The sequence below is a fragment of the Echeneis naucrates genome, chromosome 10 (assembly GCF_900963305.1).
Source record: "Echeneis naucrates chromosome 10, fEcheNa1.1, whole genome shotgun sequence".
NCBI classification, from domain to species: domain Eukaryota; kingdom Metazoa; phylum Chordata; class Actinopteri; order Carangiformes; family Echeneidae; genus Echeneis; species Echeneis naucrates.
In genome coordinates, this window is record NC_042520.1 from 10,700,274 (window position 1) to 10,714,178 (window position 13,905).

Consider the following 13,905-nt stretch of genomic DNA (forward strand, 5'->3'; position numbering starts at 1 on the left):
TACAATAGATTTGGGATCAGACTTTTAATTGGACACATAAATAACATTGGTTCATATATATTTTGTATATTATACAACTTTATATAATATATATTTCCCCCTATGATTTACATTCCTCTCTGGCTAAAATTTTATCTATGGAAACAGAAAGCCTTGCATGAAAGCAAAGCTGCTCTTTTTGTGCTGATTATCCAAGTCCAAAAGCCAAAAGGAGAGGAGTGTGTTTTTCTTTGAGTTGTAAAAAATAATTTACACAAACAAAAATGCAAAAAATGAGAATCTATTGCATTAGGGTCTCTAGGGTATTACACTGCACTACGAGGAGTGGGTAGCTATTGAAAATCATTCACTGTATATATTTTATTGTACTGACTTATGACACAAAGAAAGAAAGAGCACTGCAAACAATCAGATATGCATGGCAATGAACATTTGTCATGTTTTTTTTTTTTTTTTTTGGGTAGGCAGGGGTTGGGGGGCAGTAGGCTTGACTCAAGATAAGAAACCTCATCATGGAGATAAGGAAAGAGTTACGAACTTGCAGCAAGGTCACATAATCATGCAGTGACCCAGCAAGCACACTTGCACAGATGAGTTGATCTTGTCAGTCCTGATCACAAATCACCTTACGGCCGTGACCGACATTTAGCTAGATGGGTGGAAATATGGAAGTCAGGTAACATTCACTAATCTGCCACCAGCGCTCACTTGGACCAGTTGATTATATCTGATGACGGTTGTACTCAGGTAATCAACACCTCTATTATCCATGCTGAAAGATACACTGGGAGGGCATGACCTGTCAGCCTTTCATTCCTTTTCCATAGTGGAGAGTTTTACATCATTGGATCTTTGGTTTGACCCAAGTAACCAAAGCTACTAGCAAATTATTGAAATCCGTGTGTTTACCTGTATTATAGCCCTGCCTATACAAATGTTACAGGACACTCAACATCAAGTACAAACCTGGTGTTGTGTAATGAGGTATAAATGTCCCATAACTGTCATCTTTTTGAACACTACAAGGTAAGCAAGTCATCTACTTTCATCAACACAATCTTGAGTGTCACTTTATCCCAGACGCTACCCTACGCAACCTCAAGCTAAAACTGCATAAACTGTGAAACATTTTTGATTGTCTGATCTAGCAGTACTACCCGAATATCAAGCCAGAGTAACCACCACCAACATTAAACCTTCAAATCCAAATAATGAACAAACAGTGGATTCAGCTGCAGCAGTTATTTCAGTGGCGATGGGTGGAAAAAGCTGCTTGAAGTTAAGTCTACTGTATGCAAATATTCAGATGAGTGATGAAGCCAAGATTGGATGAACTTGAAAGAGCTACTTAAAATACCCAGTGACCAAATGTGGGAGCCTACAATGTATCATGCATTTATCACAACAAGGCCAACCAAAACAAAGCATGGCTTGTGTGTGTGTGTGTGTGTGTGTATCAACATGTGCATGTGTGTTTTTTTTTTTTTTTAAATCACAGAGGAAAACACAATCATGCCATGACATTGCGACAGACAGAAAGTTTAAGTGTTAACCCTCTCCTTCCCTGAAATAGTCGAAAACAGATTAAACTCTTTTTTTAAAACAGCAAATAGTTCATCATCATTTAATTGTGATAAAAATAGCATAAATATCATAATATTCATATCCCTTTTCTTTTCTAAAGCAGATATATTAATCATATACTTTTGAAGACCAATGGGGAGGGAAAGTCACTGGTTGTGTTCAAAAAACTTTTTCAGTTTTATTGCAAAGTGCTTTCACTGACCAGATCAAATGTTTGCAAAACAAAGAAAAAAAATTAAACAGTGTCTTTATTGTTAATAATAACTATTATTACTCACTGATCATAAATTATTTTGTAAATATGACCAAATGTGACCAGCAGTAGTGCTAGCTCCTGCTGTATCTCCCCATTTAATCCCTGCCAGTCAGTGCCATCTATTCAAACACTCACAGAGGGGAAATAGTGTTAATTAAAAAGTGCATGAATATGATGAGATTAATAATAAAGGTAAACCATCTTATTTTGTCATAAATAGCACATTTTCCTCTCGCTCTGAATAAACTCTTATGTTACAATTTGAGTAGTCACGTGATGCAAATTGACCCCCTGTGACCTTGATAATATCTGGGAGCAACGTTAACACTTCCTGAAAAATGGAAGCTGCTGGGTCAGATCTAGGAGGAAGACCAAGTAAAAGATTTTTATCAACAACCGCTTAAGGCGTCTGAGGGTACAACACATGAACAGTGTCAATGGAAGATATTTTTCAATGCAACTTATATTACGATGAAACAAAATGTTCTCAGCTAAGATGTATTCATGTCAGCAAGGTGGTAGCATTTAGCTCACACAGAAAAACTGAAAGAATTCACATTGACATTTGAAATAATAAATGTATTGAGACATGTTTTCTTCCCATACCATTTGTCAAGAAATCAAATACCAAATGAAGAATATTTGCGGAAAAGCGAATATATTAATTTACCTAATAAATAAGATTCTTTTTTGCTGCATCTGCTTTGGCTATGGTTTGGTTTAATCAATCATACTTGTGACATTAGAAATGTCACTGTTCACATGTTGTCCTTTAAACTCAAAATGGTGAGGACATTACCTCCTTGATCTTCTGCCTAGGGTCAAATCATGAGGAAAAGCAATCAAGAAGGAAGACCTTAAATGGCCACGAAAACCTGGGAGTCCTGCACTGCCCAATGACAGTCCGTTAAAGCTCTATTTATCAGTAAATCCAGGACATCCAATGAGTTTTACGCCCACTGACGTTTACAGCCAACAGATCTTGTCCCCATTTGCTGATGGACTTGCAAAGCATTGGGTAGCTACAAACTAACAGGACTGACATTTTCCAGATTTGTGTGCATATTTCCATCACCTTCTAAATCCATGAAAAAGTAACTCCTCCCCTCACTACGAAGATTAGAGCAGAATCTAGTCACTTTGTCAGTGTCTTTCCAGTGTCCAGTCAGCCTTTCAGTCACCGGGTCTGAGTGGACTCTGAAAGGCCACCGGCGGGCCTTTCTCAGTGGCAGGTCTTCATTCCGGTCAAATATGGTGACTCTTGCCGGCACAGGCCCATCTGCTGCTGCTGCTCTTGAAAATCTGAGGCCACCCCATCGACAAAGTCAGGTACGGGTAGCCCTGAGAGTATCATGACCGACTTGTTCCAGATCATGAAAGTTGGTACAACAGGCAGGAGAAAGGAGATTTCAAAGGTGTGAATGTGCTGGGAGTTCATGGCGTCATAGAAGGACAGTGAGTTGTTGTCATAGTCTAGCAGAACACCTAGCCGCCTCAGCTGCAGGCTCGCCTCCACCAGCATCTCCTTGCCATCATGGCGAACCATAAAGTTGTTGTTGCAGCGTGAGAACACCCATGAGGATGAATTCTTGCCGCTCCATTCGTTTTTTGGGGCTGATTTGTAAGCCACGCCAATGGCATACCTAAAGGGAGGGAAAATTTTGAATATATTAGGGATCTGAAACCAGTGTCCTCCTTAATGACTTAAAACGCACAGTCAAGCAACCTCATGCTGAGGACTCAAAAGATAGGCAGAGGCCCTTTGGGTCTTTCCTGCATGAGGAGGTCTACTTCAGAGCCAATTAGTGAAAAGAATATAATTAGAATAAGAAAGTACACTGTGTGAGTGTGGGTCTGTTCTGTGTATGTGTATATGGGTTTGCATAACAGTCTCGATTTAGACTCCCTAAAGAGAAATATTTCAGTTTACTAACTCTTGCAGCCTTATATAATGCACCGTCTGTATGTGTAAATTTTTCTCACCATGTGGACGCTCCCAGCAGCACCTCCCAGTAGTGGCACCCACTATCAATGAAGACATTACCAGCTGCTCCATAGGAGCCAGTGCCACTGAAACGCTCTGGGGTGTGACTCTTCTTCAGTGAGCTCTCATCCTTCTCCATGGTTAGGCAGTCATTTGACAGACGGAGCTTCTTGTGGGCTGTCTTTGGATCCAACTTAAAAGGTTGACCTGGGAAGAAACAAAATTTTGTTCTTTAAGGGCTCTGTTTCTGTTTCACTAACATCATTAATGTCATCAACTATTTTGCAATATCTTACAACTAAATGATAGATCGTGTTGGATCTACTTGTCTATTGACACTTCACATCTCCAAGATTGAAATCGTATTTTTGGTCTCCACCAACACCTGAAAGCACAAATTGTGCCATAGTGCACGGTTGGCTATATTTCTGTGTTTAAAATTGCTGAGGGGAACTGCAGAGGTGGGTGATTATTCTCTGTTGGTCTGATCTGATCCTATTAACAATCCCTTTTCAGATGAAACATATTATTTTCAACAAATCAGCAAGACGCTTCCCAATATTAGTGTATTTGTAAAGAGAAGTATTTCTGGGTTCACGATTTCTCAATACTGTTAAGATGAAAATGGTAGAAAGAAACGAGAGGATCAGAAGGCAAAAGAGCTAAGGGTTAGAATAAAAATCAGAGCATGATTTTAACCCAAAGCAACAGCACAAGAAATAAATAGAAATTGGGGTGAGAAGTGCTAGCAGAGAACTCACAGGGAGACACAGCAGAGGAGGATGTTTGAAATACAAGGGCGAGAGTATAAACTTCAAAGCTCTTCACAGCCTTTGGTGAAAACATTTCATAACAGTGGAGGAAGCCACCTGGCATTCTGCTCTGTGCCTCCCATCACACAGACTCAGAAATTAGCTGAAGGAAATAGCCTTCACTTCCAATGTGTGAGGTAGTGTTGGGGGCTATTCATAGGAAATACTGCTATCCGGACGCAAGAATTCAATTTGCAGTGACACCAGTAATTTGGCTGTAATGGGTTGAAAATTGAGAGGGTAAAACTAGGTGAGTGGCAGAGAGAGAGGAGATCTGGAATGAAGAGGAGAGGAGACGTTGAGGGGATAAACCGAAGCTGAAGATTTGGTAGACGATCCCCTCCCTACCTCTCTGTATTTGTGTGTATGTGTGTAGGTTTCATGGAGGTCAGCCATGTCCCTTCCAGACCTGACATTTAACTGTGACACCTCTCATCTCATCTCTCTGCCTTCCTGAGCCTCCCACAGCTTAATGAGCAACACAATGAGGACCCGGTCTCCTCCTCCTCCCTTCTCTCTATCTGTCCTTCCCTTCATCTCTCTTCCCCAGTTCTCTCATTCTCATCCACTCTATCCTCTCGCCTCTCTCATGCACTCCCCTCCAATAATCCGTGTGGCGAGTGTGTGTTACCGCATGTGGATATGAGACGACGAGGCCAATGTGCTGCTGGCAGCCAATTACATTAATGCGCTCTCTTCTTTGAACTGCTTATCGCTGCCAGCACAGCCATTTCCAAACACTGGGGCTCTGTCATGCTTTTCCAGGGGATGACTCCTGAGAGGCTGGGCTGTGCCCAGGGTTGGGGAAAGAGGGCACATGTGACGGTAGAGGACAAGTAGACACACACACACGGCATTGATTCCAGCCTACACACTAGTGGATGTACAGTAAGTGGCCAAGTGGAAATGTTTTGAACCAATGCCAGCAGGGGTTCTCTGAAAAGGAAAAAGTCATGCATAATAAGCAAGGGTTTAAATTGCAAATTCCTTATATGTGAGAATAAATGTGTATGTTCATGGGTCTGGCAGGATACTCTGAGTAGAACAGAGGGTTTTCACAGGCAAATTGGCCGTGGTTCAACACTCAGAGAACTGTTGCATTTGGCATTGGTTGCAATAATGTTGTCAGATTGTCAAGTCCAGCTTTTCCAATGTTCTTCTACTACATCAAATGCTCCCCCACCTGCAACTGGCCAAATATTTTAGACTGGTAAACAGGTCAACACTTTGACATGACATAGCTTTGGTTATTATATTAGAAAGTCCAGTGGGCGAAGTTTACCTAAAGCAGGTTTTTCTGTAACTTTATTTTGGCAAAAATTAACACATCTGCCAGTTTTTGGCTTTTCCTGTCTTTTCTCTGTGCCCTTCTACAAAAACCGGATTGAATTAAAACCAACAGGAAACTTAACCTTAACTGTCAGAATAACAATGATGAAGTAGTATGTGTGATGTAGATGTATATTTTGTTGATAGCAGGGGTGGACAGTAATAAAGTAAATTTACTTGAATTCTGTACTTAAGTACAGTTTTTGAGTATCTGTACTTTACTTGAGTATTATTTTTGGGGGACACTTTTACCTTTGCTTCAATACATTTGAAGGACAAATATTGTACTTTTTACTCCACTACATTTCTATTGATGCGCTCCTTCCTTGCTACTCGTTCATTATATTTAATTGTAATTGTTTTTGTAACACGCACACCTCTGTGTGTGTTCCAGGTAAGAATATGGCCACGATGTATAATCCTCATCCTACCTGAGATTATTTCTCCATAACGATCAGCTCATTCCACATTATGCATTGTGGCTGTATTATTACCTGGAGCACACATTAGCTTGTAGCCAGAGTTTGGATGTCTTCTGTGGACATCACTTTCAACACGGTCCAACTCCTCATCGGTGGAGTAATTCTTCTAAATTTGCGGCCAATCTCTTTGTCGGAAAGTGTGGAAATAACGCCCCCCACTCAAGACCCTCCCGCTTCTCTCTGTTACCTGTCTGGAGCCCTCTCCTCTCCGTCTCTTCCTTTCTGATGGAGATACCAAACTCAGCTGTTTCTGTCAAAGATAACGTTTTGTGTCGGGCTTTAATACAAGCTAGGCTAATGGACATTAGCATTAGAGATGGCCAGTTAGCTTATGTTACAAGCTAACTGCGCTGTTAGCTTGCTCGACGTTTCTGGCCCTAGCTTCACCTTGTTTTTAAAAATATTTGTTTAGAAAATGTCTTAACCCTTTATTTTCTTATTCTCTTTTCTTTTCCTTTCTGGTCACCAGACTTATGCTGACTGGACATTTTCCTACCGAACTTCAGACAACAGAAAACAGCCTGGCATAGCAACAGTAACCAATGGGGGCAGGGCTTAGCGAAGGATCGGTGGCCAAACCATTTGTTGGGAGGGTGACAATTAGGAAGAAAACAAATAAGAAGCTTATGTAACTCAAATATTGCATAATCCTTTCCACAGATAGGCTTATTTTGAGAAAAATTTTTGAAAAATTATTATTATTCCAAAATTTAATGAGGGCACGGGACAGCAGACCCCTTTGCCACCCCCATCGGCTGGCCTGGCCCCACCCACTGACTTCGATAGGTGAGTTTGACAGATAAAATAAATTCATGAAGTACTGCGACAGTAATTAACAGTAACAACAATAATTAATTACATAGTGAAATAATTATATATACTTTCACATTTAATGATTCTGCCCCTTTTGCTTCATAAACAAGTCAGCTCAGTGGGTGATTCAATCTGTTTTTTCATGGCCCATATTCTCTGATCTGGTCTAGGTCCTGGGGGAGCGTCATATCTTGCTGTAACCCAGTCCATTACTCATCACCAATTAACTTCGCCTTCACCACGCTGGGAATTGAACCCACAATGTCCTTATTGCAGGCCAGCAACTGTAACCACTAAACCACCAACATCTACTTTAGTTATTGTGTGTTTGTCCCTCTCTTCGGTGAGCGGCGTGAGAAGTAACACCAGCTGTAGCCGCTGTAAGCTTTACAGTCAGTGTGATGAAACTCCTAAAAGTCCTGTGTTGTGTTGAGCTGAATAAAGTCGGTCCATGTGTTCAACTACTCCGCCTCCCCTCTTAGCCCGGACTGCTAGTTACCATGGTTACCAGCGTCAATGAGCCAAGCTAATAGCTAGCTACACTAGCATAAGCTGAGCTAGCTAAAGTGCGGAGCCGCGACTCTAACTCACTAATTCTCGCCGTCATCCTGAATCTATGACAAGAAGTACTTTCATAAAAGGAGGCAGAGGAGGAACTAGACATGGAGCACACAGGACAGTCTGTTAATCAAGGTGAATAACAGAGACAGCAACACGAGGTAACACACAACACAACACAACCATCAGAGACTGGAGGACTCCAAATCCGGTCCTGGATGTTTCCTGATTCAAATGAGTGACTTGATGATGAGCTGATCATTTGAATCAGGTGTGTTGGAGTGTTACCAGACCGGTTCTTGTTGGGCCTTTAACTGAAGGTATTTTTTAGCTATAAACATGTTAATGTTAGTTCATTTTAAGCAAATACTTTTGTACTTTTACTTGAGTAATATTTTGACAAAGCCATTTTTACTTGTATTGGAGTAATATTTGACAAGGAGGATCTGTACTTTTACTCAAGTAATGAAGTTGTGTACTCTGTCCACCTCTGGTTGATAGTACTTCTCTATGAAAGGCCAAATGCAGGTATTACTCGTATCATTTCTAATGATGTACGTTCTACACTGCAAACGGTCTGAGTATCTCATCCACCACTGAAGTACCTTAATGCTGTTGAGGTACCATGAAATGGTTAGACCCAAAGCTACACTGAGTACACTGGTATTCTCTATAGCAGCAGGGAAAACATGCCAAATTAGATTTCTTTTGCACGGCTACACTGCAGACTCAGAAGGTGGCTGCAGATTAAACTAATCCAAAACATAAAGTAGATGTTTATGCCGCAGATAGTTCAGAGCGTAGGTCACTTTCCACGCAAAGGTTGTGATCTATAAGACGAACCTGACGAACACAATATTCCTAAATATATATCCAAAGCAACCAAAGAAGCTTCACAGGTAGAAAAGTCAGAATGACTTCATAAATTCATCATGACTCTGACCCATGGATTTTGGACGTACATACACTTTTAGCAACGCTCCTACGCACAATTTTATAAACGAGGCCCCAGAACAGTTTTCTGTTGTTTTTTTTTCAAACATTGACTCTCTGTTGAGGAAACTGATACATTAAATGAGCCACTGATTGTTACTTTCACCTTGTTGTCATACACAGATATATTCTATGTATAGAAAATAGGGCAGAAAAGGATTCATTAGCAATGTCTGTGATTGCTCTGCTCGCAATCCCTAGGAATGCACTAAACAGTAATTAGTGAAGTTTGCAACTGTCTGCAGAGGTGATAACTGCGCTCTGTTTGACTGTGTTAAAGCTGAACATTGTTTCAGGGTGGGAAGTTATAAATGGAAAGTTGTAAAATACAAAAAAAAAAAAACAGAACAAAACAAAAAACATCATGGACAAAAAGGAGAGGATAAAGAAAAATGGGATTGCTGTTGAGGGAACATTTGTAAAAAGCAAGTTCATTCCAACTTCATTCCACTGGGTCCTTGCAGTGGGATAACATCTTGGTAATCGACTTTATTTCAATTCAGTCGATTTCATTTATGCTACTTCTTTCTCTTGGCTCACGTTTTTGCTGAAGGATAGATTGAGCTGCTTCTGTAATGAGGGTGATAAGACAAAAAAAAAGGTCCATTTTACTGCGTAACTAAAAAATGACTGCAGTAGAAACAGAGCCATCAGACACACAGTGCTCCCTTGACACATCAGCAGCCTGATGCAACCTTAAATCTTTTCACAGGTTTCCACCTCCCTTTTCAACTTACAAATCATTCGTTGCCATTAACATGCATGACAACATGCCACTTGGCTTCTAATTGACTGATCCATATGTAAAGTGGTGTGTAATCCAACAGTGGTGACTACTTTAATGGACTCGCTGGGATGCAGATTTACATGGCTGAGATTAAAAATGCATCCATCACGTCACATGGCTGTGGATACCCGATACCAGAGAAGGTATACGCGGTACGGAGGGTTAATTCTTGGCAACGTGAATGTCTTAGTTGCTTCTCCTGAGCACTTTTTGCCTTTTCTGTTAAATTTTTACAAAAGCTGAAAATATCTTTGTGTAGTCACAGAATAAACAGGAGTCCCTGATCTTCCCAACTTCACCCTTTAATGAATTTGACAGCGTCTTTAGAGAGTAGTGCTAGAAAACTAAGGCTCCTGGGTCTGTGTAGAATTTCATTGTGATTAAGCCAGCATTGGAGGGAACGTTTCCAAAAGACAAACTTCATTTTCTAACAAATAGAATTTGAATATAAATGAAACTATTTATTGAAACTCAACTCCCATCCTAATGATACATGTCTTCTTTCATCTTATATTAGACCACATGCAATTATAGTGTTGCAGAAATAAAAGACAACAGCTACGAAAGCATTTTTGAAACAAATAAAATGTAAATATTAAATAAAACTCTTTACCATCAAACCCAAACAGCCAAGAGACAGACAATACATTGTAATGTTAAATATATTATTGTTATGTGCAGTATTGCAAAATAAACTTTTTCCCAATTGCATCATTATGACAGAGTAGGCTGAAACATTACAACTTATTGTTGCTGCTATTTATCCTGCTAATGAGAAAATCTGACGCGTTGTATCATGTGTACTTGTTGACAGTTCCAATCGATAAAATATATATAGTAGTATACAAAAATAAATAAATACTTATTAATATTTTATTTGGTATTGCCTTTAAATAAGTTACAATGTCCATGTTCATTTTATTTAAATGCCGTATGTATACAATTTGGAGAATATAGTATAATATATAATTATCACCAGGTGTATCATTTAAGCATGATTATGATGATCCATGTTCAACTCATTTTAGTTAATTGTCTTGTCTTGGACAGAAGTTCCCAAATGGTTATGCTTCATTTGCCTTTATTTGTATATCTGGAAAAAAAAAAAAAAAAAAAATAAATAAATTCTAAATAAATAACTGAAATGCGTTTCAATCTGCGTCATTGAGGATGTCCTTGGCAGTCGAAGTGTACCTGGATGCTGGCTGCACTGCATTATTATTAGGCAGGTGTGTCCTCGACTGGTCACAATGCAGAGCCACTTTAGAATGGGCTGTTTCATTAGAAGAAATTCTTCAAAATCTTTATGAAATCATTAAAAGATGAGTGACTCAAATCTTGTTTTGCCTTTCTCTATTACGGTTTTCTTTTTTGTTTTTGCCCTTGTATCTTTATATAACTTTATACATTAAAGATGAGAAAGGAGGAAATGGTCTAATATGCACCAAATGTCTGCATCAGAATTAAACCAATAACATTGTAATTACAAGACATGACTCATTTCCACAGGGACTCTCCTCTTCTTCTGTACGCTCCCCCTCACCTCTTTTTCCTCTTGTACTCCCAACACCCTTTTCTCCTCTCATCCCCTTTTCCCTCGGCTCCTCTCCACCTCTTACTGTTTACTTTAGGGGCGCTATGGTAGCTTGAGGCCTGTCATCAGAAATGGATACTGGGTAAATATTATTTCAGATGCTTTTACAGGAAGTAAAGAGGTATGTGTACCCCCAGGGCACCTTGCCTTGTGATAGTTTCAGCCCGGATCTTTAGATGCTTACTCAATGTAGGGACTGGGATTTGAGAAATACACACATACTGTATACACACATATTGCACTCTTGTGTGCTTTGTACAGGCAGCTTACCAACACATCATTATAAAGTCAATAGTCCAGTGTTTCCCTAGAAGGCTTGTATGCATATAGTTTAGACTTTGTTTTGACACACACAAAATGCTCACTCAAAATGGAGCCTAGTCTTCACTTGTAAACAATCGAGCTGCTATGACATATCTAAGCCTGGATTTATGTTGTTGGTACACCTACTTCTTACCAACCTGCTGCTTTGTTCAGCAAAATGAAAAAAGTGGATGTTAGTGTTTGCAGGATATTTATAGTGGTGCAGGTGCAACTGCCATACTCGGATGCTGCTGAATGGAGCCACACATTTGTACCACAGCTGAGCATCTTTTCACCAGTCGTAGCAGAAACAGGTCAGATCAAACACACCTTTAATATTAAGAAAATCTAGTAGATCAATCTTTTATCTTCGCATAAATACCAGATTCAGTAACCTGGGAAGAAAGCAAATGTCGGTGCAAACACATAAATGAATTTTACTGAAGACCTAAATATTTCTTCCAAAAGGTTGTTCTCTGTCTTCACACACGTACTGACCAGTCTTCAGCCTACAAAGAGCTGCTCATACTTCTCTCTCTAAATTCAAACCATTTCCTTTTTCTCTAAATTAACAAATTGCTTTTCTCCTCTTCTTAAATTTGTTTCTTGTTGGTCTGAATTAATTACTGAGACAGGCAGCCAATTAAAACAGAAACTAAGCAGTATCTAATAAATGCTGCCGAGACTAATATAATTTCTTTGTCAGGCGCCACTCTAATGACTTCTGACCAAACTCGGGTACACGATTAATTCAATTCTGAGCTCCTGAATGCATAAAAACAGAGTGCCTTAATGCAAATAAAATAATCATTATATTGTTCACCAGAAGATGTGGTTCAGACTTTTTTTAATCTTGACTTTTAAAATAACTAGACACTTGTTTGGCTTTGAATAATTTTGATAAGCTACATTATTTTTGTAATGTAGCAAACTGTTACCCCATGTACATTAAAAAAAGATTTAATTCTGTTCTGTTTTTTGTATGAAAGCAATAGTTTTCCCGTTTACTTTTTAGAACTGAAACTGGTTCAATGGTCTTTGTACATCATTGAAGTCTGGACTGTATTAATAGATAGAAACCAGTGGATTGGTGGATTGAGTGCACTCATGTCTGCTTACACATAATCCTGCAAAGAGCTATTTGTTGTCTTTTATTCATCAACGCTTTCCGTCTCTCACGCTCAATCTGCCGCTTTTCATCCACTTTCGTTCCCTCTCTGTCTCTTCGTAGCTCCCAATCTCCCACTTTGGATGATAGTTGTGTCAGAACCTGAGCGCAGATCGTTCTGAGGGAAACTCAGAAGTGTGGTTGTGGCAACAAAAGGTCACACGTGTGCGCACACACCCTCCTCGGCTGCTTTTTCAGCATACTTAATTTATAGGTGTTTCAAGAAGATGGGAGTCACTCGACAGCTGTGAATATCTCACAGCACAACAATATGCCTATATACCACAGCATTAGCACCGCTGTTTACCCTGAGGCACTCAGGGTTCAATGCGTGGTTTCACTGGAGTGACCTAGAAAGCCTGTGAAAGCTGTAAAACTTCGATACATCATTTTAAATGTTGTTTCAATCAGAGTGACTGAATTGCACAAGACAGCCCGAGAGCCCGAGAGCAGATATGCGACGCCATTGAAGCAGCACTCCAGCAGTAAGGCATTACAGTCCTCTAACATGGCTGTAAAGTCTTTTGTATAAAATGGGATCAAAACGAGTGCAGCAGAATCAATAAATCTGTACATTTGTCTTCCTTGTCGATTCCTCAATGATATTACTTACAAAGCTGCTTCACTGTTTACAGTGAAGTTGGAAATTGAAGCGTGTTATGCTAATAAGGGTCTAATGTACCTTTGAGCTCAGAGCCTCATGCAGAGATTAGCAGTTGGCTGCAAAGGTCTGGCCAGCTCACTTTAGTGAAACTCACACATTTTATAATTTGTACTCCTTAGCTGTGGCTGTGAGGACTGACTCAAGTGTTATCACTGAGGCAGTTCCTCAGATTTTGTGCAGCTTTCTCTGGAGCTACAAAAGTATTCCATCTACTTAGATGGAAGACTTGTTCACATGTTGTATGTCGTAGTACTCCCTTGCAAGACCTGCAAACCGGCCGAAATGTGTGATTGAGCCCCATTTTAATGTTCCTGGGTAGCCCGGTATTCTACAATTTATAAGGATAGGAAAAAAAAACATTAACCAATGTACCAGGTCTTTGTAAATACGTGTCTCCTTCATGCAAATAGCAGTATGTGACCTTGCTCATACATACAAACAAATAAATAGCTCAAGTTATATTCTGAGGGTTGTCATCACAATGCTAAGTAGGGTCCTTGAAGGCAGATGCTGCAGCAACAAAACACTGTTTTGTTCTTCCTGTTCCTCTTTCTCTGTCTATCTGGCAGGCAAACATG

At 39.8% G+C, this 13,905-nt stretch overlaps 1 protein-coding gene across 3 annotated transcripts in view; it reads right to left on the bottom strand.

Annotated features, from left to right (window-relative positions):
- Positions 1–440: 440 nt before the first annotated feature.
- mid2 (midline 2) overlaps positions 441–13,905 on the bottom strand; it is an 86,913-nt gene continuing 73,448 nt past the window's right edge. For all 3 annotated transcript variants that reach the window (XM_029512951.1, XM_029512949.1, XM_029512950.1), the window contains 2 exons: positions 3,824–4,031; positions 441–3,483 (listed from right to left, as the gene is read on the bottom strand). In XM_029512951.1, coding sequence (XP_029368811.1) covers positions 3,063–3,483; positions 3,824–4,031 — 629 coding nt within the window. In that variant the 3' untranslated portion in view covers positions 441–3,062. The remainder of the gene's footprint in view (positions 3,484–3,823; positions 4,032–13,905) is intronic.